The 27789-nt window shown below is 41.0% G+C and overlaps 1 protein-coding gene across 1 annotated transcript in view; it reads right to left on the bottom strand.

Annotated features, from left to right (window-relative positions):
* Positions 1-27490, bottom strand: part of LOC141133458 (uncharacterized) — a 68792-nt gene extending 41302 nt beyond the window's left edge. The window contains exons 1-2 of the mRNA XM_073622846.1: positions 27314-27490; positions 96-11600 (exon numbers count right to left, since the gene is read on the bottom strand). Of these exons, the coding sequence (XP_073478947.1) occupies positions 96-11600; positions 27314-27371 (11563 nt within the window). The 5' untranslated portion in view covers positions 27372-27490. The remainder of the gene's footprint in view (positions 1-95; positions 11601-27313) is intronic.
* Between the last annotated feature and the right edge of the window lie 299 nt (positions 27491-27789).

Here is a 27789-nt window from a genome sequence, read left to right as displayed (position 1 = left end):
TAAGTACAGAGGGAACTTGGAATAAATCCACTTAATCCATCAGGTGAAAAAAAAATGAAAAAAAAAAAAGATGAAAGGGCATGGTGAAAACTCACCTGGCTGTGTACTTGGCGGCTTTTTGGTAGTAGAGGTTGTTGGTGTGGACTGGGTAGAAGTCTTAGTAGACTGATCAGTGGATAATATGGTGGAGGGCTGTGTATAGAACTGTATAGTTGTACTAGAAGTGGGTCTACTTTCAGTAGAATGATTAGTGGATAATATGGTAGGTGATTGTGTAGAGGATTGTGAAGTTGTATTAGAAGTGGGTCTACTTTCAGTAGATTGATTAGTGGATAATATGGTGGGTGATTGTGTAGAGGATTGTGACGTTGTATTAGAAGTGGGTCTACTTTCAGTAGACTGATTAGTGGATAATATGATAGAGGGCAGTGTAGAGGACTGTATAGTTGTATTAGAAGTGGGTCTACTTTCAGTAGAATGATTAGTGGATAATATGGTGGGTGATTGTGTAGAGGATTGTGAAGTTGTATTAGAAGTGGGTCTACTTTCTGTAGACTGATTAGTGGATAATATGGTGGAGGGCAGTGTGGAGGACTGTATAGTTGTATTAAAAGTGGGTCTACTTTCAGTAGACTGGTTAGTGGATATTATTGTTGAGAGTTGTATAGAGGACGGTGTACCTGTGGATACAGATTTACTAGAATATTCAGTGAATGAGACTGTGGGTATCTCTGTTGTAAATGTTATAGATGTATCAGAAATGGGTACAGTTTCAGTAGAATAACCAGTTAATGAAGTTGTTGGTGTTTCTGTTGTAGACTGTGTGGATAGAGCAGAGGTGGCTAAAGTTGCAGTAGACTGCTCAGTAAATAAAGTTGTTGACATTTCTATTGTGGACTGTATAGATGTAATAGGGGTAGAAATAATTTCAGTAGAACGATCAGTGAATGAGGTTGTGGGTCTCTCTGTTGAGGACCGTGTGGATATATCTGAGGTAAGTACAATTTCAGTAGAATGATCAGTTAATGAGGTTTTGTGTATCTCTGTTGAGGACTGTATGGAAATATCAGAGGTGGGTTCAGTTTCAGTAGAATGATCAGTTAATAAGGTTGTGGGTATCTCTGTTGTAGACTGTAAGGATATAACAGAGGTGTGTACAGATTCAATAGAATGATCAGTTAATGAGGTTGTGGGTATCTGTGTTGACTGTACGGATATATCTAAGGTGGGTACAGTTTCAGTAGAATGTTCAGTGAATGAGGTTGTTGGTATCTTTGTTGTAGACTGTATGAAGATAACAGAGGTGGGTACAGTTTCAGTAGAATGATCAGTTAATGAGGTTGTGGGTGTCTCTGTTGAGGACTTTATGAAAATATCTGAGGTGGGAACAGATTCAGTAGAATGATCAGTTAATGAGGTTGTGGGTATCTCTGTTGAGGACTGTATAGATACATCTGAGGTGAGTACATTTTCAGTAGAATGATCAGTTAATGAAGTTGTGGGTATCTCTGTTGAGGACTGCATGGATATATCTGAGGTGAGTTCAGTTTCAGTAGTATGATCAGTTAATGAGGTTTTGGGTATCTTTGTTGAGGACTGTATAGGTATATCTGAGGTGGGTTCAGTTTTAATAGAAGGATCTGTTAATGAGGTTGTGGGTATCTCTGTTGTGGACGATATATATATATTTGAGGTGAGTTCAGTTTTAGTTGAGTAATCAGTTAATGAAGTTGTGGGTATCTTTGTTGAGGACTGCTTGGATATATCTGAGGTGGGTTCAGTTTCAGTAGAATGATCAGTTATTAAGGTTGGGGGTATCTCTGTTGTGGACAATATGGATATAACTGAGGTGGGCTCAGTTTCAGTAGAATGTTCAGTAAATGAGGTTGTTGGTATCTCTGTTATGGACGGTATGGATACATATGAGGTGGGATCAGTTTCAGTAGAATGATCAGTTAATGAGGTTGTGGGTATCTCTATTGTGGATGATATGGATATATTTGAGGTGGGTTCAGTTTCAGTAGAATGATCAGTTAATGAGGTTGTGGGTATCTCTGTTGTGGGCGATATGGATATTTCTGAGGTTGGTTCAGTTTCAGTTGAATGGTCAGTTAATGAGGTTTTGGGTATCTCTGTTGAGGACTGTGTGGAAATATCTGACGTGGGTTCAGTTTCAGTAGAGTGTTCAGTGAATGAGATTGTTGGTATATCTGTTGTGGATGGTATGGATATATCTGAGGTGGGTGCAGTTTCAGTAGAATGATCAGTTAATGAGGTTGTGGGTATCTCTGTTGTGGACGTTATGGATATATCTGAGGTGGGTTCAGATTCAGTAGAATGATCAGTTAATGAGGTTGTGGGTATCTCTGTTGAGGACTGTGTGGATATATCTGAGGTGGGTTCTGTTTCAGTAGAATGTTCAGTGAATGAGGTTGTTGGTATCTCTGTTGTGGACAGTATGGATATATCTGAGGTGGGTTCAGTTTCAGTAGAATGATCAGTTAATGAGGTTGTGGGCATTTCTGTTGAGGATGACTGCATGGTTATATCTGAGGTGGGTTCAGTTTCAGTAGAATGATCAGTTAATGAGGTTGTGGGTATCTCTGTTGTGGAAGATATGGATGTATCTGAGGTGGGTTCAGTTTCAGTAGAATGATCAGTTATTGAGGTTGTGGATATCTCTATTGAGGACTGTGTGGATATATATGAGGTGGGTTCTGTTTCAGTAGAATGTTCAGTGAAGGAGGTTGTGGGTATCTCTGTTGTGGACGATATGGATATATCTGAGGTGGGTTCAGTTTCAGTAGAATGATTAGTTAATGAGGTTGTGGGTATCTCTGTTGAGGAGTGTGTGGATATATCTGAGGTGGGTTCAGTTTCAGTAGAATGTTCAGTAAATGAGGTTGTTGGTATCTCTGTTGTGGACGGTATGGATACATCTGAGGTGGGATCAGTTTCAGTAGAATGATCAGTTAATGAGGTTGTGGGTATCTCTGTTGTGGGCGATATGGATATTTCTGAGGTGGGTTCAGTTTCAGTTGAATGATCAGTTAATGAGGTTGTGGGTATCTCTGTTGAGAACTGTGTGGATATATCTGAGGTGGGTTCTGTTTCAGTAGAATGTTCAGTGAATGAGGTTGTTGGTATCTCTGTTGTGGACAGTATGGATATATCTGAGGTGGGTTCAGTTTCAGTAGAATGATCAGTTAATGAGGTTGTGGGCATTTCTGTTGAGGATGACTGCATGGTTATATCTGAGGTGGGTTCAGTTTCAGTAGAATGATCAGTTAATGAGGTTGTGGGTATCTCTGTTGTGGAAGATATGGATGTATCTGAGGTGGGTTCAGTTTCAGTAGAATGATCAGTTATTGAGGTTGTGGATATCTCTATTGAGGACTGTGTGGATATATATGAGGTGGGTTCTGTTTCAGTAGAATGTTCAGTGAATGAGGTTGTGGGTATCTCTGTTGTGGACGATATGGATATATCTGAGGTGGGTTCAGTTTCAGTAGAATGATTAGTTAATGAGGTTGTGGGTATCTCTGTTGTGGACGGTATGGATACATCTGAGGTGGGATCAGTTTCAGTAGAATGATCAGTTAATGAGGTTGTGGGTATCTCTGTTGTGGGCGATATGGATATTTCTGAGGTGGATTCAGTTTCAGTTGAATGATCAGTTAATGAGGTTGTGGGTATCTCTGTTGAGAACTGTGTGGATATATCTGAGGTGGGTTCTGTTTCAGTAGAGTGTTCAGTGAATGAAGTTGTTGGTATTTCTGTTGTGGATGGTATGAATATATCTGAGGTGGGTGCAGTTTCAGTAGAATGATCAGTTAATGCGGTTGTGGGTATCTCTGTTGTGGACGTTATCGATATATCTGAGGTGGGTTCAGATTCAGTAGAATGATCAGTTAATGAGGTTGTGGGTATCTCTGTTGAGGACTGTGTGGATATATCTGAGGTGGGTTCTGTTTCAGTAGAATGTTCAGTGAATGAGGTTGTTGGTATCTCTGTTGTGGACAGTATGGATATATCTGAGGTGGGTTCAGTTTCAGTAGAATGATCAGTTAATGAGGTTGTGGGTATTTCTGTTGAGGATGACTGCATGGGTATATCTGAGGTGGGTTCAGTTTCAGTAGAATGATCAGTTAATGAGGTTGTGGGTATCTCTGTTGTGGAAGATATGGATGTATCTGAGGTGGGTTCAGTTTCAGTAGAATGATCAGTTATTGAGGTTGTGGATATCTCTATTGAGGACTGTGTGGATATATATGAGGTGGGTTCTGTTTCAGTAGAATGTTCAGTGAATGAGGTTGTGGGTATCTCTGTTGTGGACGATATGGATATATCTGAGGTGGGTTCAGTTTCAGTAGAATGATTAGTTAATGAGGTTGAGGGTATCTCTGTTGAGGAGTGTGTGGATATATCTGAGGTGGGTTCAGTTTCAGTAGAATGTTCAGTAAATGAGGTTGTTGGTATCTCTGTTGTGGATGGTATGGATACATCTGAGGTGGGATCAGTTTCAGTAGAATGATCAGTTAATGAGGTTATGGGTATCTCTGTTGTGGGCGATATGGATATTTCTGAGGTGGGTTCAGTTTCAGTTGAATGATCAGTTAATGAGGTTGTGGGTATCTCTGTTGAGAACTGTGTGGATATATCTGAGGTGGGTTCTGTTTCAGTAGAGTGTTCAGTGAATGAAGTTGTTGGTATTTCTGTTGTTAGTGGTATGAATATATCTGAGGTGGGTGCAGTTTCAGTAGAATGATCAGTTAATGCGGTTGTGGGTATCTCTGTTGTGGACGTTATCGATATATCTGAGGTGGGTTCAGATTCAGTAGAATGATCAGTTAATGAGGTTGTGGGTATCTCTGTTGAGGACTGTGTGGATATATTTGAGGTGGGTTCTGTTTCAGTAAAATGTTCAGTGAATGAGGTTGTTGATATCTCTGTTGTGGACAGTATGGATATATCTGAGGTGGGTTCAGTTTCAGTAGAATGATCAGTTAATGAGGTTGTGGGTATTTCTGTTGAGGATGACTGCATGGGTATATCTGAGGTGGGTTCAGTTTCAGTAGAATGATCAGTTGATGAGGTTGTGAGTATCTCTGTTGTGGAAGATATGGATGTATCTGAGGTGGGTTCAGTTTCAGTAGAATGATCAGTTATTGAGGTTGTGGATATCTCTATTGAGGACTGTGTAGATATATATGAGGTGGGTTCTGTTTCAGTAGAATGTTCAGTGAATGAGGTTGTGGGTATCTCTGTTGTGGACGATATGGATGTATCTGAGGTGGGTTCAGTTTCAGTAGAATGATTAGTTAATGAGGTTGTGGGTATCTCTGTTGAGGAGTGTGTGGATATATCTGAGGTGGGTTCAGTTTCAGTAGAATGTTCAGTAAATGAGGTTGTTGGTATCTCTCTTGTGGATGATATGGATATATTTGAGGGGGGTTCAGTTTCAGTAGAATGATAAGTTAAAGAGGTTGTGGGTATCTCTGTTGTGGGCGATAGGGATATTTCTGAGGTGGGTTCAGTTTTAGTTGAATGATCAGTTAATGAAGTTGTGGGTATCTCTGTTGAGAACTGTGTGGATATATCTGAGGTGGGTTCTGTTTCAGTAGAGTGTTCAGCGAATGAAGTTGTTGGTATTTCTGTTGTGGATGGTATGAATATATCTGAGGTAGGTGCAGTTTCAGTAGAATGATCAGTTAATGAGGTTGTGGATATCTCTGTTGTGGATGACATAGATATATCTGAGGTGGGTTCAGTTTCAGTAGGATGATCAGTTAATGAGGTTGTGGGCATTTCTGTTGAGGACTGCATGGATATATCTGAGGTGGGTTCAGTTTTAGTAGAATGATCAGTTAATGAGGTTGTGGGTATCTCTGTTGAGGACAGTGTGGATATATGTGAGGTGGGTTCTGTTTCAGTAGAATGTTCAGTGAATGAGGTTGTTGGTATCTCGGTTGTGGACGGTATGGATATACCTGAGGTAGGTTCAGTTTCAGTAGAATGATCAGTTATTGAGGTTGTGGGTATCTCTGTTGAGGAATGTCTGAATTTATCTGAGGTGGGTTCTGTTTCAGTAGGATGTTCAGTGAATGAGGTTGTTGGTATATCTGTTGTGGATGGTATGGATATATCTGAGGTGGGTTCAGTTTCAGTAGAATGATCAGTTAATGAGGTTGTGGGTATCTCTGTTGTGGACGATATGGATATATCTGAGGTAGATTCAGTTTCAGTAGAATGATCAGTTAATGAGGTTGTGGGTATCTCTGTTGAGGACTGTGTGGATATATCTGAGGTGGGTTCTGTTTCAGTAGAATGTTCGGTGAATGAGGTTGTTGGTATCTCTGTTGTGGATGATATGGAAATATCTGAGGTTGGTTCAGTTTCAGTAGAATGATCAATTAATGAGGTTGTGGGTATCTCTGTTGTGGACGATATGGATATATCTGAGGTGGGTTCAGTTTCAGTAGAATGATCAGTTAATGAGGTTGGGGGTTTCTCTGTTGTGGACGATATAGATATATCTGAGGTGGGTTTAGTTACAGTAGAATGATCAGTTAATGAGGTTGTGGGCGTTTCTGTTGAGGACTGCATGGGTATATCTGAGGTGGGTTCAGTTTCAGTAGAATGATCAGTTAATGAGGTTTTGGGTATCTCTGTTGTGGACGATATGGATATATCTGAGGTAGGTTCAGTTTCAGTAGAATGATCAGTTAATGAGGTTGTGGGTATCTCTGTAGAGGACTGTGTGGATATATCTGAGGTGGGTTCTGTTTCAGTAGAATGTTCAGTGAATGAGGTTGTTGGTATCTCTGCTGTGGATGGTATGGAAATATCTGAGGTGTGTTCAGTTTCAGTAGAATGATCACTTAATGAGGTTGTGGGTATCTCTGTTGTGGACAATATGGATATATCTGAGGTGGGTTCAGTTTCAGTAGAATGATCAGTTAATGAAGTTGGGGGTATCTCTGTTGTGGACGGTATGGATATATCTGAGGTGGGTTTTGTTTCAGTAGAATGTTCAGTGAATGAGGTTGTGGGTATCTCTGTTGTTGGCGGTACGGATACATCTGAGGTAGGATCAGTTTCAGTAGAATGATCAGTTAACGAGGTTGTGGGTATCTCTGTTGTGGATGATATGGATATATTTGAGGGGGGTTCAGTTGCAGTAGAATGATCAGTTAATGAGGTTGTGGGTATCTCTGTTGTGGGCGATATGGATATTTCTGAGGTGGGTTCAGTTTCAGTTGAATGATCAGTTAATGAGGTGGTGGATATCTCTGTTGAGAACTGTGTGGATATATCTGAGGTGGGTTCTGTTTTAGTAGAGTGTTCAGTGAATGAGGTTGTTGGTATTTCTGTTGTGGATGGTATGGATATATCTGAGGTGGGTTCAGTTTCAGTAGAATGATCAGTTAATGAGGTTGTGGGCATTTCTGTTGAGGACTGCATAGGTATATCTGAGGTGGGTTCAGTTTCAGTAGAATGATCAGTTAATGAGGTTTTGGGTATCTCTTTTGTGGACGATATGGATATATCTGAGGTGGGTTCAGTTTCTGTAGAATGATCAGTTAATGAGGTTGTGGGTATCTCTGTTGAGAACTGTGTGGATATATCTGAGGTGGGTTCTGTTTCAGTAGAATGTTCAGTGAATGAGGTTGTTGGTATCTCTGTTGTGGATGGTATGGAAATATCTGAGGTGGCTTCAGTTTCTGTAGAATGATCAGTTAATGAGGTTGTGGGTATCTCTGTTGTGGACGATATGGATATATCTGAGGTGGGTTCAGTTTCAGTAGAATGATCAGTTAATGAGGTTGTGGGCATTTCTGTTGAGGACTGCATAGGTATATCTGAGGTGGGTTCAGTTTCAGTAGAATGATCAGTTAATGAGGTTTTGGGTATCTCTGTTGTGGACGATATGGATATATCTGAGGTGGGTTCAGTTTCTGTAGAATGATCAGTTAATGAGGTTGTGGGTATCTCTGTTGAGAACTGTGTGGATATATCTGAGGTGGGTTCTGTTTCAGTAGAATGTTCAGTGAATGAGGTTGTTGGTATCTCTGTTGTGGATGGTATGGAAATATCTGAGGTGGCTTCAGTTTCAGTAGAATGATCAGTTAATGAGGTTTTGGGTATCTCTGTTGTGGACGATATGGATATATCTGAGGTGGGTTCAGTTTCTGTAGAATGATCAGTTAATGAGGTTGTGGGTATCTCTGTTGAGAACTGTGTGGATATATCTAAGGTGGGTTCTGTTTCAGTAGAATGTTCAGTGAATGAGGTTGTTGGTATCTCTGTTGTGGATGGTATGGAAATATCTGAGGTGGCTTCAGTTTCTGTAGAATGATCAGTTAATGAGGTTGTGGGTATCTCTGTTGTGGACGATATGGATATATCTGAGGTGGGTTCAGTTTCAGTAGAATGATCAGTTAATGAGGTTGTGGGCATTTCTGTTGAGGACTGCATAGGTATATCTGAGGTGGGTTCAGTTTCAGTAGAATGATCAGTTAATGAGGTTTTGGGTATCTCTGTTGGGGACGATATGGATATATCTGAGGTGGGTTCAGTTTCTGTAGAATGATCAGTTAATGAGGTTGTGGGTATCTCTGTTGAGAACTGTGTGGATATATCTGAGGTGGGTTCTGTTTCAGTAGAATGTTCAGTGAATGAGGTTGTTGGTATCTCTGTTGTGGATGGTATGGAAATATCTGAGGTAACTTCAGTTTCTGTAGAATGATCAGTTAATGAGGTTGTGGGTATCTCTGTTGTGGACAATATGGATATATCTGACGTGGGTTCAGTTTCAGTAGAATGATCAGTTAATGAGGTTGTGAGTATCTCTGTTGTGGACAATATGGATATATCTGAGGTGGGTTCAGTTTCTGTAGAATGATCAGTTAATGAGGTTGTGAGTATCTCTGTTGAGAACTGTGTGGATATATCTGAGGTGGGTTCCGTTTCAGTAGAATGTTCAGTGAATGAGGTTGTTGGTATCTCTGTTGTGGATGGTATGGAAATATCTGAGGTGGCTTCAGTTTCTGTAGAATGATCAGTTAATGAGGTTGTGAATATCTCTGTTGTGGACGATATGGATATATCTGACGTGGGTTCAGTTTCAGTAGAATGATCAGTTAATGAGGTTGTGGGCATTTCTGTTGAGGACTGCATGGGTATATCTGAGGTGGGTTCAGTTTCAGTAGAATTATCAGTTAATGAGGTTGTGGGTATCTCTGTTGTTGATGATATGGATATATCTGAGGTGGGTTCAGTTTCAGTAGAATGATCAGTTAATGAGGTTGTGGGTATCTCTGTTGTGGATGGTATGGAAATATCTGAGGTGGCTTCAGTTTCAGTAGAACGATCAGTTAATAAGGTTGTGGGTATCTCTGTTGTGGACGATATGGATATATCTGAGGTGGGTTCAGTTTCAGTAGAATGATCAGTTAATGAGGTTGGGGGTATCTCTGGTGTGGAGGGTATAGATATATCTGAGGTGGGTTCAGTTTCAGTAGAATGATCAGTTAATGAGGTTGTGGGTATCTCTGTTGTAGACCTTATGGATATATCTGAGGTGGGTTCAGTTTCAGTAGAATGATCAGTTAATGAGGTTGTGGGCATTTCTTTTGAGGACTGCATGGGTATATCTGAGGTAGGTTCAGTTTCAGTAGAATGATCAGTTAATGAGGTTGTGGGTATCTCTGTTGTGGATGATATGGATATATCTGAGGTGGGTTTAGTTTCAGTAGAATGATCAGTTAATGAGGTTGGGGGTATCTCTGGTGTGGAGGGTATAGATATATCTGAGGTGGCTTCAGTTTCAGTAGAACGATCAGTTAATGAGGTTGTGGGTATCTCTGTTGTGGACAGTATGGATATATCTGAAGTGGGTTCAGTTTCAGTAGAATGATCAGTTAATGAGGTTGTGGGCATTTCTGTTGAGGACTGCATGGGTATATCTGAGGTAGGTTCTGTTTCAGTAGAATGTTCAGTGATCGAGGTTGTTGGTATCTCTTTTGTGGATGTTATGGATATATCTGAGGTTGGTTCAGTTTCAGTAGAATGATCAGTTAATGGGGTTGTGGGTATCTCTGTTGTGGACGGTATGGATATATCTGGGGTGGGTTCAGTTTCATTAGAATGATCAGTTAATGAGGTTGGGGGTATCTCTGTTGTGGACGGTATGGATATATCTGAGGTGGGTTCAGTTTCAGTAGAATGATCAGTTAATGAGGTTGTGGGCATTTCTGTTGAGGACTGCTTGGGTATTTCTGAGGTGCGTTCAGTTTCAGTAGAATGATCAGTGAATGAGGTTGTGGGTATCTCTGTTGTGGACAGTATGGATATATATGAGGTGGGTTCAGTTTCAGTAGAATGATCAGTTAATGAGGTTGTGGGTATCTCTGTTGTGGACGGTATGGATATATATGAGGTGGGTTCAGTTTCATTAGAATGATCAGTTAATGAGGTTGAGGGTATCTCTGTTGTGGACGGTATGGATATATCTGAGGTGGGTTCAGTTTCAGTGGAATGATCAGTTAATGAGGTTGTGGGCATTTCTGTTGAGGACTGCATGGGTATTTCTGCGGTGGGTTCAGTTTCAGTAGAATGATCAGTCAATGAGGTTGTGGGCATCTCTGTTGTTGACAGTATGGATATATCTGAGGTGGGTTCAGTTTCAGTAGAATGATCAGTTAATGAGGTTGTGGGTATCTCTGTTGTGGACGGTATGGATATATCTGAGGTGGGTTCAGTTTCATTAGAATGATCAATTAATGAGGTTGGGGGTATCTCTGTTGTGGACGGTATGGATATATCTGAGGTGGGTTCAGTTTCAGTAGAATGATTAGTTAATGAGGTTGGGGGTGTCTCTGTTGTGGACGGTATGGATATATCTGAGGTGGGTTCAGTTTCAGAAGAATGATCAGTTAATGAGGTTGTGGGTATCTCTGTTGTGGACGGTATGGATATATCTGAGGTGGGTTCAGTTTCAGAAGAATGATCAGTTAATGAGGTTGTGGGTATCTCTGTTGGGGACTGTGTGGATATATCTGAGGTGGGTTCTGTTTCAGTAGAATGTTCAGTGAATGAGCTTGTTGGTATCTCTGTTGTGGACGATATGGATATATCTGAGGTGGGTTCAGTTTCAGTAGAATGATCAGTTAATGAGGTTGTGGGTATCTCTGTTGTGAACGATATGGATATATCTGAGATGGGTTCAGTTTCAGTAGAATGATCAGTTAATGAGGTTGTAGGTATCTCTGTTGAGGACTGTGTGGCTATATCTGAGGTGGGTTCTGTTTCAGTAGAATGTTCAGTGAATGAGATTGTTGGTATCTCTGTTGTGGATGGTATGGATATATCTGAGGTGGGTTCAGTTTCAGTAGAATGATCAGTTAATGAGGTTGTGGGTATCTCTGTTGAGGTCTGTGTGGATATATCTAAGGTGGGTTCTGTTTCAGTAGAATTTTCATTGAATGAGGTTGTTGGTATCTCTGTTGAGGACTGCATGGGTATATCTGAAGTGGGTTCAGTTTCAGTAGATTTTTCTGATGTTGCATCACTGGTTGTTGATGAAGTTAATTCTGTTTCTGGAGTAAACGAAAATATTATAGAATGTTATATTTATATAGTAGCTGATTCTGTTAGTGTTGTTAACAATAGATTTTGAACATGTTCATTGCCCGTACAGCAGAAGTTAAAAATGGTTATAGGTGTTGCGTTAATTTTCCTTATAAGTATAAAGTCATCAAGCTATCCAGGTTTAAGTTTCTTTCAGAAATTTTTGATCACTGTGAGCGATAAGTAAAAAATTCCATATTTCCCCATGGTGATGCCTCCTATATGTCTTTCAACCTGGAACACTGAGAACTTGCGGTGGAGAAGAGCTGCTACAGGGGGCAACTCCAGAAGGTGAGTATTGCAGTGTAAGTTTTTTCTTTACTGTATATCAGACATTTTGGGAACAAAAACTATATTATATTGCCTGGAGTTGTGCTTTCATCAGGTCATTGAAGTGTTGTTGTTTTTTTGACAAGTTTTCGAAAAGTTAAGCAGATATAAAAATTGATAAGATGTGAATGTATAATAAATATGTAACTCGCTGTGTAACTTGCCGGCATTATATAATTACCTGAAATAAATAAATAAATAAATAAATAAGAATTTTGAAAAGTAATGCTGTTAATGGAGCCCGAAGCAAGAATGTCTGCCTCCCTGCCCTTGAACTAAAGGCAATTGTTTTTCATTTTGGAAAGAGTAAGAGAGGGTCATAACTCCTGTTTTTTTGTTTTGCTATCTGTGTCCCATAGGGGAGATTTTCCTTCACTTCCTGTCCCGTAGCCAAACAGGAAGTAAAAACAAGTCCCTACAAACTGAGGGAATCCCTGGTTGTCACCAGAGCTAGTGTCCTAATTGGAAGATTTCCTCTCTGTTCCTGTTCTGGGGACAACCCAAAATTGGGGATTTTACTTTTACTTTCACGCTCGGTGATAATGGTAAACAGGACAAATAGAGAGAGTGAATCTCCTTAGCGAAGACACAGACAAAAATAAAAACCTGACAAGAGTTCTAATCCCTCTCCACTCTAAAACTAAATCTAAAAATAAAACTATAAAATAATATACAATATAGGGTATATATTACTATTTATGGTAGTAGTAGTCTGGGGTAATTTCACTATATTTTCAAAAGTATTGTGAAGTCTGCCTTTAAACACACATGAACTTTAATGGCATCCTAATCTTAGTCAGTGGGGCTTAATATTGAGTTGGCCCACCCTTTGCAGCTATAACAGCTTCAACACTTCTGGGAAGGCCGTCCACAAGGTTTAGGAGTGTGTCTATGGGAATGTTTGACCATTCTTCCAGAAGCGCATTTGTGAGATAAAGCACCGATATGGACAACAAGACCTGGCTCGCAGTCTCCGCTTTAATGCCCTGTACACAAGGTCGGACATTGATCGGACATTCCGACAACAAAATCCATGGATTTTTTCTGACGGATGTTGGCTCAAACTTGTCTTGCATACACGCGGTCGGACAAAGTTGTCGGAAAATCCGATTGTTCTGAATGGGGTGACGTAAAATACGTACGTCGGGACTATAAACGGGTCAGTAGCCAATAGCTTTCGTCTCTTAATTTATTCTGAGCATGCGTGGCACTTTGTGCGTCGGATTTGTGTACACACGATCGGAATTTCCGACAACGGATTTTGTTGTCGGAAAATTTTATAGCCTGCTCTCAAACTTTGTGTGTCGGAAATTCCGATGGAAAATGTGTGATAGAGTCTACACATGGTCGGAATTTCCGACTACAAGGTCCTATCACACATTTTCCTTCGGAAAATCCTATTGTGTGTACAGGGCATAATTCACCCCAAAGGTGTTCTATCGGGTTGAGCTCAGGACTCTGCGCAGGCCAGTTAAGTTCATCCACCCCAAACTCGCTCATTATGGTCCTTGCTTTGTGTACTGCTCAAAATCATTTGGTGGAGGGGTGATTATGGTGTGGGGTTCATTCATTTCAGTGAAGGGAACTGTTAAGGCGTCAGACAATTTGTAATGTCTTGGTATGCTGATGCCTTAGGAGTTCCCTTCACTGGAACTAAGGGGCCAAGACCAACCTCTGAAAAACAACCCCACACCATAATCCCCACTCCACCAAATGATTTGGACCAGTGCACAAAGCAAAGTCTATAAAAACATGGAAGAGCAAGTTTGAGGTGGAGGAACTTGACTGGCCTTCTCATCCAACATCAGTGCATGACCTCACAAATGCGTTTCTGGAAGAATGGTCAAACATTCCCATAGACACACTCCTAAACCTCGTGGACAGCCTTCCCAGAAGAGTTGAAGCTGTTATAGCTGCAAAGGGTGGGCCAATTCAATATTGAACCCTACGGACGAAGACTGGGATGTCATTAAAGATTGCGTGCGGTTAAAGGTAGGCGTCCCAATACTTTTGACAATAGAGTGTACATATTCTAACTTGTTTTTCACACAGGTTTGTATTTCAATGCACATCATTGGTGAGTTTTTAGGCTGGGTTCATACTATAACACGCAGCAGCTCACAGCAGGTGTCCGGTGTGTCTCCATTCACAGTTTCAGGTCCGATTTCAGCCCAAATTTTTGTCTAAATTCGGACCTGAAACGGCCCAAAAGACGCACAGGGCTCCTTTGCAAATCACATCGGAGCCGCTGCGGAGATGTGTGAATCAGTTCCATAGAGAGCCGGTCACAATCTCCTGCTATGCGAATTGGATGCAGAGAAATCCGTATCCAATTCGGATAGGTGTGAACCCAGCCTTAAAGGGGGTTGGAGACCCTGATTCAATGAACAAACTTTCTTTTCTATTGCAAGGTCCACTTCCAGTTGTGGTAATAGCACTTAATGTTTATTTAAACCATTAAAGAAAATGTAATATATGACAACTTACCAGCTCTTAGATGTGATGGCATCAGTGGCGACCCGTAGTGCAGGGCGTCTGGCCCCTTAATCTACATGCGGGGCGCCGAACACATAGATTCCAATCAGGTTTTATTTTTATTTTTTTGAACCACATGATTAGAGCCAGAGACTCTAATAGGCTTCACAAAAGGGTGGGCCGCCCAGTTGTGTGACAATAGCGAATGAAGCCCATCGCCTGGATGGAAGCTCTGCCCACGCCATAGACGGGATAAGTGCCAGGCTCGTAACCGACCAACCGTGGGGGGGGTTGTCGGTGCAGAAAACCCGACCGACTGCCGGACTGGGGGGGTGTGGCTGTGGGTGCTCGCTTTGCCACCCCCACCACGAAAAATTCACCACCAGCCGCCACTGGATGACATGATGCATTTTTTTTTTTTTTATTCCTTTATTTTTACATGGTGATCCTGCGAAAAACACATTTCCTGTCCTACGGTTACAACAGTCATATGCCCCGTACACACGATCGGACATTCCAACAACAAAATCCATGGATTTTTTCCGACGGATGTTGGCTCTAACTTGCCTTGCATACACACGGTCACACAAATCTTGTCGGAAATTCCGAACATCAAGAACGCGGTGACGTACAACACATACGACGAGCCGAGAAAAATGAAGTTTAATAGCCAGTGCGGCTCTTCTGCTTGATTCCAAGCACGCGTGGAACTTTGTGCTTCAGAATTGTGTACACACGATCGGAATTTACGCGAACGGATTTTGTTGTCGGAAAATTTGAGAACCAGATCTCAAATTTTGTGCGATGGAAATTCTGATGGAAACTGTCCAATGGAGCCTACACACGGTCAGAATTTCAAACAACAAGCTCCGATCGCACATTTTACGTCGGAAAATCCGACCGTGTGTACAGGGCAAAACATATTCTTTATGGAAGAACATAGTTGTCACCCTAAGACAGGAAGTGTTTACAGAAAGCCTTCCCCTCTGCAAATCCTCCATAACACAAGGAGGAGGTGTTCTGTAGTCTACAGATTTGAACAAAGCAGGGTTGATAACATTGGTTAAGATGAAACTGCTGAGAACACAGAAACTTGCAAGCTCACCGAATATATAGTGGGATTGAGAGGTAATTTTTGTACTTAGCAAACACAAATAACAAAAGGCTTTCAACTATATATTTACAGATAAAAGGATCAACTAAGAGCAATCCAATTTAATGCTGCGTACACGTGGTCAAATTTTCCAGCGGGAAATGTTGGATTTGAGCTTGTTGACGGAAAGTCCGACCGTGTGTATGCTCCATAGAACATTTGCTGTCGGACTTTCCGCCAACAAATGTTTGATAGCAGGTTCTCAAATTTTCCGCAAACAAAACTTAGTTGTCGGAAAGTCTGATCGTGTGTACTCAAGTCCGTCACACAAAAGTTCACGCATGCTCTGAATCAAGTAGAAGGAGCCACACTTGAACTTCATTTTTCTCGGCTCGTCGTTCGTCTTGTACATCACCGCATTCTTACGTTCGGAATTGTTGACCAACATTTGTGTGTCCGTGTATATGCAAGACAAGTTTGAGCCAACATCCTTCGAACAATAAAACACAGTTTTGTTGGTGGAAAGTCCGATTGTGTGTACGCGGCATTAGGGTTTCACAAACACTTTAAAGCATGACATTCAAATATACAATACACTGACTGAGATGCTACTTTAGCATGCCTTAGGAAAACTTTAGGAGGTCTTAAAGTGATACTAAAGTCTTGTTTTTTTTTCATTTGAAAATAGCAAACATGTTATACTTACCTGCTCTGTGTAATGGTTTTGCATAGAGTAGCCCCAATCCTCCTCCTCTTCTGGGGTCCCTCGCCAACGCTCCTGGCCCCTCCCTTCTGCCCCTACAGCAAGCAGCTTGCTATGGGGGCACCCAAACCGAGACACTGTTCTGTGTGTCCATTCAGACACGGAACAGTGGCTTAGTCCCTTCCCCTCTCTCTTCTCATGACTTTGATTGACAGCAGAGTCCTGGACAGCTGAGGCTCTTGTGCAACAGCTCTGGATCAAGATTGGGCTCAGGTAAGTATTAGGGGGGCTGCTGCACACAGAAGGATTTTTATCTTAATGCATAGAATATAGTAAGATAAAAAACCTTCTGCCTTTAGAACCACTTTAAGTGCTCTCTCAGCTCAATGAATCAGGGCTATTATGTGTGGTGTTGTAAAACCTGGTACAGGAACTGGACATTCCTTCACTCATATTTTCTAGTTGTTCCCTACCTCTTGCTGGAATAAGCTTGTTGTTGACAGAGCTCAATATCTCAAGCTAAAATTTACTTACACAAGTAAATGAAGGATTAAGTCCCAGGCGCTATTTACAGGAAAACCACATAATGCAATATATGTTCAGCTGAACCGTACTACTGTTTAATGGCAAAGGATCAAATGCTGCAATGCTGAAGACAAAAAGGGTTGACAACGCTCAGGAACTGAGCTGGAATTGATGGGAAAAGGCTGCAATGAACCACATGTATACTCAAAAAGGTTGCTGATGACTTATTCCAAAGAATAAAACAGTACAAATTTGAATGACAACGTCACTATAACGTGCGCAAAACCGGTAGTCACGGCAACAGAGACGCCCCTCCACCTTGGCCGCGGCTGGTTCCTTCTCCGATACCTCAGTTCTGGCTTGCCTTCGGTGACACCCCCTCCTTCGACGCTCACCACAGAGCTTTTCCCCTGGACACAGTCAGCTGCTTGGCTCTACGTACATTGCCAGTGTCAGTGACACCATCTTTCCTTGCCACAGGGTCTGGCCCTACACACCACACACTGCAGCTGATGTGTCTTTGTGGCTTTGCATGGTCGGTGTCCATTGGTGATCCATCAGTGCCTAAGCCAGCCTTACAGCCTTGTGGTAACGTTGTCATTCAAATTTGTACTGTTTTAATCTTTGGGATAAGTCACCAGCAACCTTTTTGAGTATACATGTGGTTCATTGCAGACATTACCCATCAATTCCAGCTTAGTTCCTGAGTACTGTCAACCCTTGTTCAGTATTACACAGGTAAGTGAGTCCTTTGGGTGCTTTAAATCAAAGGGATAAACATGAAACCCAGGTGCTGCATATTCTGTACTTTATGGATTGGGTCATGTTGACAACCATGTTTTAACCTCTTAGCTTTCCTAGTAGCTAAGCCGATAAGAAAATCTATCTCTGGCTGCTGGTACATGAACACATTCATGGCGATGGGTCACATACCTTTTCACAAAGGGTGATATTCATTCTCAACCAGCCAGTCATCATTTTTGTTCGAACGTGAATTCTTACCTTCGTCATTTGCCTTCTTACAAAAGGAAGCATTTGTGGTTAGGCAGAGCCTCTGATTGGCTGGCTCTTACTCCATTTGAAAAGGACCCATTGGGGCATCTGTGTTCAGGTACCAGTAACTGATGAAAGCCTAAAGGCTGTGACAGGTAGGTGCCACAAAACTTGTTTTATTAGTTTAGAGGATATCTGGGGGGGCTCCAGTGTATTTTCAGGAGTTGTGTGGCCTTCGCTACCTTTGATGTGGCAGCAGTCTACATAGCAAAAGGCATGAACCTAAAAACACCATCTCTGCTTTAGAGGTTAAAAGATTACCTCAGAGCAATTGTATTATAATTTAAATGATAGTGCCACAACTGCTCTCATTGACACTAGTGCTAATTGGATGCGGGTTTCCCCGCATCCAATTTGCATTACAGGAGATTGTGACTGGCTCTCTAGGGAGCCGGTTCACATATCTCCGTGGTGGCTTTGGAGAGGCTTGCACAGGAGTCCTGTGCTTCTTTGGCTCAGTTTCAGGGCTGAATTCAGCCAAAAATTTGACCCTGATTCGTCCCTGAAATGGAAGACAGGGACGCAACAGACCCCTGCTGCGAGCCACATCCGTCTGCAGTGTGAACCCAGCCTTAAAGTCAAACTTCACCTTCCCATCCAAGAAAGAAACCACAAAATACAGCCACAAATGATTCCCATTTACTGCTACATTTCTGTGATGATAGTTTTATAGAAGAAGATTTTACCTGGAGTTGGAGATGTTTCTTGCGCTGACGTATCTATAGTGAACAAATCATCAAAGAGAAATTAAATACCGTATTTATCGGCGTATAACACGCACAGGCGTATAACACGCACATTCATTTTAAGAGGGAAGTTTCAGGAAAAAACCTAAATTTTAAATAAGGAACTTTGAAGCAAAATAAGGGTCAGTGCCCATCTGCAGCCTCACCATTGCCATCAATGCAGCCTGATCAATGCCCATCTGCAGCCTCACCATTGCCATCAATGCAGCTTGATCAATGCCCATCTGCAGCCTCCCATTGCCATCAATACAGCCTGATCAATGCCCATCTGCAGCCTCACCATTTCCATCAATGCAGCACCCTTACCATTGCCATCAATGCAGCAGCCTCACCATTGCCATCAGTGCAGCCTGATCGATGCCCATCTGCAGCCTAGATGGGACAGGGAGGGGGGCGGGACGAGCGCCGACAGATTACATACAGTGAGAATCTCCTATGATAGACAAAACAGTGCTCCAATGGCGGCCCAGGAGACGGGACTTCCTATTACAGAGGCTGCCAAGTAAACAGGAGATTCTCACTGTATGTAATCTGATGGTGCTCGTCCCGCCATCCTCCCTGTCCCCTCCGAGGCAGCTAAAATTGAAGTATTGGCGTATAACACGCACACGCTATTTGCACCCGATTTTCATGGTGAAAAAGTGAGTGTTATACGCCAATAAATACAGTAGTTAACATTTTATACAACATACTAGCGTATTTACCAAGCTAAAGTGAGAAAAAAATTGCTAACCCAAAATTTGCCCAGATTTTTCTTCAGTTCAATCATGGTTTGCACAGTAATTTATTAAAAACAGGGTTTAAACGATAAAAGTGATTTTTTTGTAAAAAAAAAAAATTCTGAATAGAGTGCAGTGCAAGAATCCGCTCTACCCTGCTGTAGTTTTCTTTACTAATTAAATTTATTTACTAATTAAATATATATGGTAGTGGGTGCATTCCCTATAAGAAAACAACTCTAGGAAAAAAATAAACTGCATATAGCTAAAGGCAAAAAAATTACATGATAAGACAGATAAGCAGTTAAAAAGCTTAAGGGTACTGATAGTACTGATAGTTCATCAAGGACATTTAAAGAATGTTATAAAGTGCAAAATAAAATTGCTAATTATACTAAATTAAAGGAGAAGTACAAATGATGAAAGACTGTGCTACAAATCTGCACAATTTTTCTGTATTGAGTTTTAGAAAAAATACACAAATTATGAATGAAATGAGATTGTGAATGAAAGGCGACATATGAACCTATGAATGGAGGAGATGGGCCTTTCATTCATCATTCATAGAGCACTTTTCATCCAAGGAAGCTATAGTACAGCTTCTGTGAATGGAGGACGGGGGCGGAAAGGGCAGGTATAGACATATGACAGGTCCCTTCTACTCTTATTAACCCCTATGGCATCAGAAGATTACGACTACAGGGGTAGCAGTGGATCAGAGGACCAAGGATTTCAACCACAAATGGCAGCATAAGGGCCATTTTGCTTTGACTGTAAGTAAACTAAACTTAGTCATCCCCTACTCGTGTTGTTTGAAGGATTTGTGTATTTCCAATGCTGCCCATTAAGGCACCTATAAATGCACCTGAAAATACCCTCTCCCATATGATCATTTTACATTTTTTTCTACATTGGTACATGTTCCCTAGGGCAGTGTCCAAGCCCCCATGTGCTTTTTAACAATCACTTGCCTATGAGCCTTGAAACTGTCCAGAATTGGTTTAAAGGTTTGGCTCCCATTGATCTCAGTGTGTTTCAGATTGATGCCTGGGTGCGTTCAGCTCATCCCTAATCTGCATTAATACATCTAAGGTCAGTACAAGGATTTGGCAAATTCACATATTATTCTAAGGGCTGTACAATAAGAGAACATCAGTTGTATACGGTGAAAGACGATTTCATTGTAAGAATAGAAAAAGTACATCAAGAGCAAGTAAGCTGTGGAATGGCTTACTACAAAATGTAGTTATGGAAAAATTATTCATAGAATTTTAAAAGATATTGGATGATTTTCTAATTGTATCCATGGCTATAGTTATTATGGAAAAATATCTGGGCTGAGGTATAGATCTTTCTTGTATTTGCCTAGCCCAGAAGGATATTTGTTTCCTCCTATAAAGAATAATTGGAGCAGAGGGTTTGTTTAGCCTTCCTCTGGACCAAAATTGCAAAATCAGTTACACAATCCTTACACAAACCCAATAAAATGGGTGTTTGTTTAAAGAGAATGGAAATTTATAGGTCCTAAAAATTGCTTGTTGGTTGAATACAAATTGTAAACTAAAATATGCTGTGTCATTTCCATGAATTCCTATTGGTCTGGATGGATGAGGGGGGAGGGAGGTGTCTGGGGCACATTGAGGATCACTCACCATTGGACCGAACAAAGCTTCTGGTGGCTATTAGGGAAAAAGTGGGCAAGGCTGGATTCCTTTATATATAACTGATTGTGAACATGTTTGAAAAATTTTATATATTGTATCAAAGCATAGCAAGAGTTTAGGTTGCCATTCCCATAATATACAATGTGTAAAGACCATGTACATACAACTACGGTGTAGTCCACTGGAACTTTTAAGGTGTCAGAAAAGTCAAACAGCTGCAATATTATACAGATATAAAGCAAATCTTTTATTTTTTACAAAATAAGTCTGATATAGATCTTTTGAAAGCATGTTAGTAACAAATGTTGTAAAACATTACAAATCTCATCATAAATATCTCCATACATGTGTCCTGTTGTTTCCACTGTCTTAATAAACTTTACATATTTTTGGGGTTCCAGGCATGATTTTCGACTGTGTCATGCAGTGGAGCCAGGTCACTTTCTCGACGTGTTTCACAGAACTGTGCTTCCTCAGGGAAAGATCAGGGAAGTCATATAATAGACTATATGTCATTAATGTCACTAACCGCATGCGATAACACTGTCACGTGTAATGAGTCATGTGACTCATTTGCATAAATGATTGCATGCGGTTAATGAAGTCCATTTCACAAAAAAATAATGATTATGTAGTATTTACCACAAAATGAAAAATGTGCCGGTGAATATTGTCAAAAACCCATGCAGTAAGCTCTTAAGTCCAATTCACAAATGGAACAGAGAGTAAAAAAATATGCAAGTTTTGCTGGTGGTATCACATGTGGTATTTGTCAGAAACAGCTTGGGGTCCCTCCCAATAGATGGTTGCTAAGGAGCGGGCCGGGAAGCTGGCTCCCACATCCTTAACAACAGATGACTCATCAGCTGTCAGCTGGGCCGGTAACATCACAGGGGGAGGTGCCACCAGGTGACGCCGCCAGGTGGCCCCACCCCTTACCTATTTAAGAACTGTTACACGGCGGAGCATTTGTTGCGAGCGGAGCATTTCTTTTTTAGGGGCCGGCAGTGGTGGCAAGCAGCGTGATTTTCGCTTGCTTGCCCACCCCCCTTTTCTGACCTTCCAGGCTGCATGCTTGGATAAGGGTCTGGTATGGAATTTGGGAGGAGGGGCACGCATTTTTTCTTATTTTGGCGTGGGGTTCCCCTTAAAATCCATACCAGGGCATTTGGGGAGGACCCCACGCTGTTTATTTTTATAATTTTTTTAATTGCTGGGATTTTTTTATTTACATTCAGCTGCAGCAGGGAACCTGCTGACAGTTGATGAGTCATCTGCTGTTAAGGACAGGGAGGCCGACTTCCTGGCACGCTCCTTAGCAACCATCTCAATGCGAAAAATGACCGCATGAAAATATGCGGTAGATACCGCATTATCAAAACTTTACCGCAGTAGTTACAGTATCTCACCAAAGTGAGTAGACCCCTCACATTTTTGTAAATATTTTATTCTAACTTTTCATGTGACAACACTGAAGAAATGACACGTTGCTACAATGTAAAGTAGTGAGTGTACTGCTTCTATAATAGTGTAAATTTGCTGTCCCCTCAAAATAACTCAACACACAGCCATTAATGTCTAAACCGCTGGCAACAAAAGTGAGTACACCCCTAAGTGAAAAAGTTCAAATTGGGCCCAAATTGTCAATATTTTGTGTGGCCACCATTATTTCCCAGCAGTACCTTAACCCTCTTGGGCATGGAGTTCACCAGAGCTTCACAAGTTGCCACTGGAGTACTCTTCCTCTCCTTCATGACTACATCATGAAGCTGGTGGATGTTAGAGACCTTGCGCTCCTCCACCTTCAGTTTGAGGATGCCCCACAGATGCTCAATAGAGTTTAGGTCTGGAGATATGCTTGCCCAATCCATCACCTTTACCCTCAGCTTCTTCAGCAAGGCAGTGGTCATCTTGGAGGTGTGTTTGGGGTCGTTGTCATGTTGGAATACTGCCATGCGGCTCAGTCTCCGAAGAGAGGGGATCATGCTCTTCTTCAGTATGTCACAGTACATGTTGGCTTTCATGGTTCCCTCAATGAACTGTAGCTCCCTAGTGCTGACTGTAGGCAAGACACACTTGTCTTTGTACTCCTCACCTGGTTGCCGCCACACACACTTGACACCATCCGAACAAAATAAGTTTAACTTGGTCTCATTAGCCCTCAGGACATGGTTCCAGTAATCCATGTCCTTAGTCTGCTTGTCTTCAGCAAACTGTTTGCAGGCTTTCTTGTGCATCATCTTTAGAAGAGGCTTCCTTCTGGGACGACAGCCTCATAAGTCACTTCTTTGGTCAATCATGACGAGGCCTGTTCTAAGTGGAACCTTTCCTGTTAAACCAATGTATAACGAGTCACATGACACCGGGGAGGGAAAATGGCTAATTGGGCCCAATTTGGACATTATCACTTAGGGGTGTACTCACTTTTGTTGCCAGTGGTTTAGACATTAATGGCTGTGTGTTGAGTTATTTTGAGGGGACAGAAAATTTACACTGTTATTCAAGCTGTACACTCACTACTTTACATTGTAGCAAAGTGTCATTTCTTCAGTGTTGTCACATGAAAAGATAGAATAAAATATTTTTAAAAATGTGAGGGGTTTACTCACTTTTGTGAGATACTGTATTTATCGCACAATTCTTAGTGAGTTGGACATTTGCACAATTGCACAAGCATAAACACATACGTTATTTTACCTCATTTTTTTCAGCGTTATTTAACTCTTAGTGAATTGACCCCATCACCCCTAGTCAGTATAGAAGTTTTGTTAACACACTGTAAGTGACAGTCCATGGTTGGCTGAACTGGTTCACCTGTAATAGCGCAAGTATTCAAAAGGCATATTGCTTCCTGAGACAGTCCCCCTCAATTACATCTCAAAACAGCAGCAGAATCCTCCTTGCTTTGTTTTTTCCCAAAGGGCCACAGGAACACAAACACAGGATACCTGCCCTCGCTGCCGACCAGGCCCACCAGGGTGTTAAAATGCTCCATGCCATGTTTGCATTACATGCCTCCCAGTTCACCCATTAACAGAATGTCTAGTCAGGGAACTTGCATTTTTGAATGATTTATTTCATAACTTTATTTAATATCCTTTTTAACTAATGAAACCACCAAGCTACTTATTCACTCCCTTGTTATCACTCGCCTTCACAATTGCAACTCCCTCCTTATAGGCCTACCTCTCTATAGTCTATCATGAATGCTGCTGCCAGGCTCATTTACTATGCCAACCACTCAGTGTCTGCCACCCCTCTCCGCCAATCCCTACACCAGCTCCTGATCGCCCAGCAACTTAAATTCAAAATACTAACCACAACATACAAAGCCATTCACAACTCTGCCCCAGGTTAAATCACCAATTTTGTCTCCAAATATCACCCAAACCATCCTCTCCGCTCCACTCAAGACCTCTTGCTCTCAAGCTCCCTTGTCTCCTCCTCCCATGCTTGTCTCCAGAACTTCTCTAGAGCCTCTCCCATCTTCTGAAATTCTCTACCTCATTCTGTCTGGCTATCTTCTACTCAAGCTGCCTTCAGGCAATACCTGAAAACTCATCTCTTCAAGGAAGCCTATCACAACCTTATGTACCACCTGCCCCCACCCTATTAGATTGTAAGCTCTTCTGAGCAGGGCCCCCTTATTGTATTTTATTGTACTGTAACTGTATTGTCTCCATTTTATATTGTAAAGTGCTGCATAAACTGTTGGTGCTATATAAATCCTGTATAATAATAATAATAATAATGATTTTACAAGGTCCACATAAATGGCATAAAACACATGGTCCTGCATGAGGTATTGAATGACAGTGTAGGTCTGAGTCTATGCAGAGGCTAATCTCACATTTCATTAGCCTGACCATGCTGAACCAGGCCCAAACTGGGCCCCCGATGAGAGGGAGCATTAGCTCATCTAGCCATTTTACCTCCACCAAATGGGGTTCTTCATGCCTAACTCTTCCTATGCACAAACCAACCTAGCATCTCCCCCACACACATACTTTATATACCCCAGCCAAGAAAAAATGGAGCAAATACTGGCAGGCACAGGGTGCAGACCACCCTAAAAAAAGACACAAAGCCCCTTTTACAAGACATTCTTGACACAGCAAGCTGTTCTGCTTGCTTTTCCTTAAACATTTAGATTATTAGTATAATTTTGATCTTAAGGAAAAGAGGAAGTCATCACCCATAGGTGCCCAGGGCAGCATCGGTTAAATACAACCTGCACATATCCTGACATAATGGCAGGTAATACACTCAATTCACAAAGCCTGGACATAGAGATAAGTATCTCCATTTTAGCCATATGGCCAAAATCTTGTTTGGGTGAAAATAGCTGCCGCTCATAAATTGAGCCTCTTATCTGATATGTGTGTTCAGATATCAAATGCTTTTATTATGCCCTTGGGTACTATATTGATCGTAGATTTGGCTTTGCCATCTTATGGGGTACACAGTCTTAAATGGGGAGTCATTATGTACAGGTAGTGACAGTTGGTTTAGCAGGACAGGACAAAACCTACTTAGTGGACTCACACAACTTCAACATACAGAGTCTAACATATAAATATAGACCTATGAACTGCTTTTAGCCAAAATACAAACATATTTAATTCATCAAAACACATAAGAAAGACCATGGCTCATCCTAAAAACAAATGCCTCAAATATAGATTTAACCCCATTATACCCCAACATAATTCATAATCTTCATATTAAGTCCAAAAAAAACAACCAGCTTGGGTATTTTTCTTTTTGACATTTATAGCGGCTTCCCCCAAATGGTGGGCTCGGGCATCCGAAATGGTCAAGATATTATATGATAGAACTCTTATTTAAGTGAGCATAATGAACAGTAAAATCAAGACCAATGGTTCAGCCTCACTGAAAGGAATCTGCCACTACCGTGCCCAATGACTATGCACACCATTGATGGGTGGACATATGGACAAGGTAGATGTACTCTGGTGTACCAGCCAAGTGAATGTCCTTAAAATATCCAATACTCGGGTTTTGCATATTATTTAGGAAACAGCAGTCACATCAAATACTTTGTAATACATGCCAAGGTGTGTCCGATATGGAGAGTCAAAGGAGCATGGCAGGCACACCTTGTAGGTATCTGCCTATTAATGTCCTTTTGTACTCAAGGTGTATAAGTGCCTTGGAACTAGAGGCCTCAAAACACCATACAACAGTTTATACCCGTGTTTCTTTAACTGTCCATAGCTGTAATGGCTTTAGCACTAAAGGCTAAACATAGATGTTGAAGTCTTCACACTGGGGAAACCCCTTCACAAAAACATGTTAAAGTGTGAAGTTTTGCCTAAAGCCTACAATCAATCATACATTTTAATACTCAAAATAAGGGGCAATCATGACCCACAAAAGTTCAAAATATATGTCAAACTAAATCCATTCAGACTGTATTGTTGGTATATGACTGAAATCAATTATAATGGGTATGGAAAACAGCAGGATGCTTATCAAACATCCAGATCATCCTTAAAGAGCAGCAAACCATCCTTGTGATCCAAGCAATTCTGAATCCAAAACTAGAGATGCCCAGAAGGGAACTTTAAAATGTCAGGGTTTTAGCACTCAAATATTGGGATCCAGTGTCCCAAAGTTTAATCGATAAAAGCAAAATGCAGTTCCATGAGGGCCACATGTAGTGCGTAATCCATTTTAGGGAGTCAAACATTTTATGGCTTAAAAAAATGCAACCTTGTGTTCAGAGAGGAGCTTACTGGCATAATTCCCATACATATGCATTTAAACATGTATGTATGCATGTAAATTTACTCAGGTGGCTAGCATAAATGAGTATTCAAGCCAAGAGAATGAGTTTACATGCATACACTTCTAAACACTAAACTCACATTAACACACATGTAATTATACACCAAAATTTGCATTTTTGGATCCAGTGTAGATAGGACTATTTTAATATGCCTGTGTGCTTTAGCCCTTAGTAAATCAGCCCCATCAAGTATAAAATTGCAGACATTATACAAAGTGATGGTCTGCTTGGAAATTTGCCATATGGGGCTTCTGGTAGGAAAGACCATTTACTAAATATGTAACTAAATATTGAGAAAGATTTAACTGCTGCAAAGATCTGCTACAAAAATGTGCACCACACAACTAATAAACTAATCAAGCAAAAAGGGATAGCCTAAAACATCAGAAACAGCAAATGACAAAATACACTAAAACTGTAATATGTAACTGACCCTATTTTAATACAATGTTTAGCTGGTTTCAGTTAGTTTTTGATTTTTACCAAATTTTACTTTAAATGACAAAAAATGTTTCATTAAACAAAAAATAGTTAATCTGATTAATTTAAAGTGATAACTTACCAGAAGAATTACAGAAAAGAACCAGCAGCACAAGGATATGACCCCACTGAGTTTTCATTGTTGGGACCTTTGGTTATCTATGAAGGTTCCCACCTTGGGAACTATTGATTGTTCTTCCAATTCCCTATCAATTAAATCCTTTTAGATTGCTATTTTGTTCTTTATCATTCCTAAATTGACAATGAACTTAGACCCTTAAGCAGCATTTATTTATAGCAGAGGCTGTGATGCTGATAGGAGGAGGCAGAGAGATGACATAGTACGCAACCCCAACAGTGACGCAGGTAGAAATTATAAGAGAGGTCATGTATGGATATGAAGGACCTGCGTTTGAGAAATCTCCGAAACTCCCAGCAGGCGTCGATTTAAAGCACTTTGATAAGATAAGAGTTCTTGTAAATGGAAGTTGTAAAAACTTGTAAATCAACATGGAATTTTGCTGACTTAGAAAAAGAACATTATACTTAAAAAATTAG

The sequence above is a fragment of the Aquarana catesbeiana genome, linkage group LG03 (genome assembly GCF_042186555.1).
Source record: "Aquarana catesbeiana isolate 2022-GZ linkage group LG03, ASM4218655v1, whole genome shotgun sequence".
Lineage (NCBI taxonomy): Eukaryota > Metazoa > Chordata > Amphibia > Anura > Ranidae > Aquarana > Aquarana catesbeiana.
This window is presented reverse-complemented; position numbering and strand designations above follow the sequence as displayed.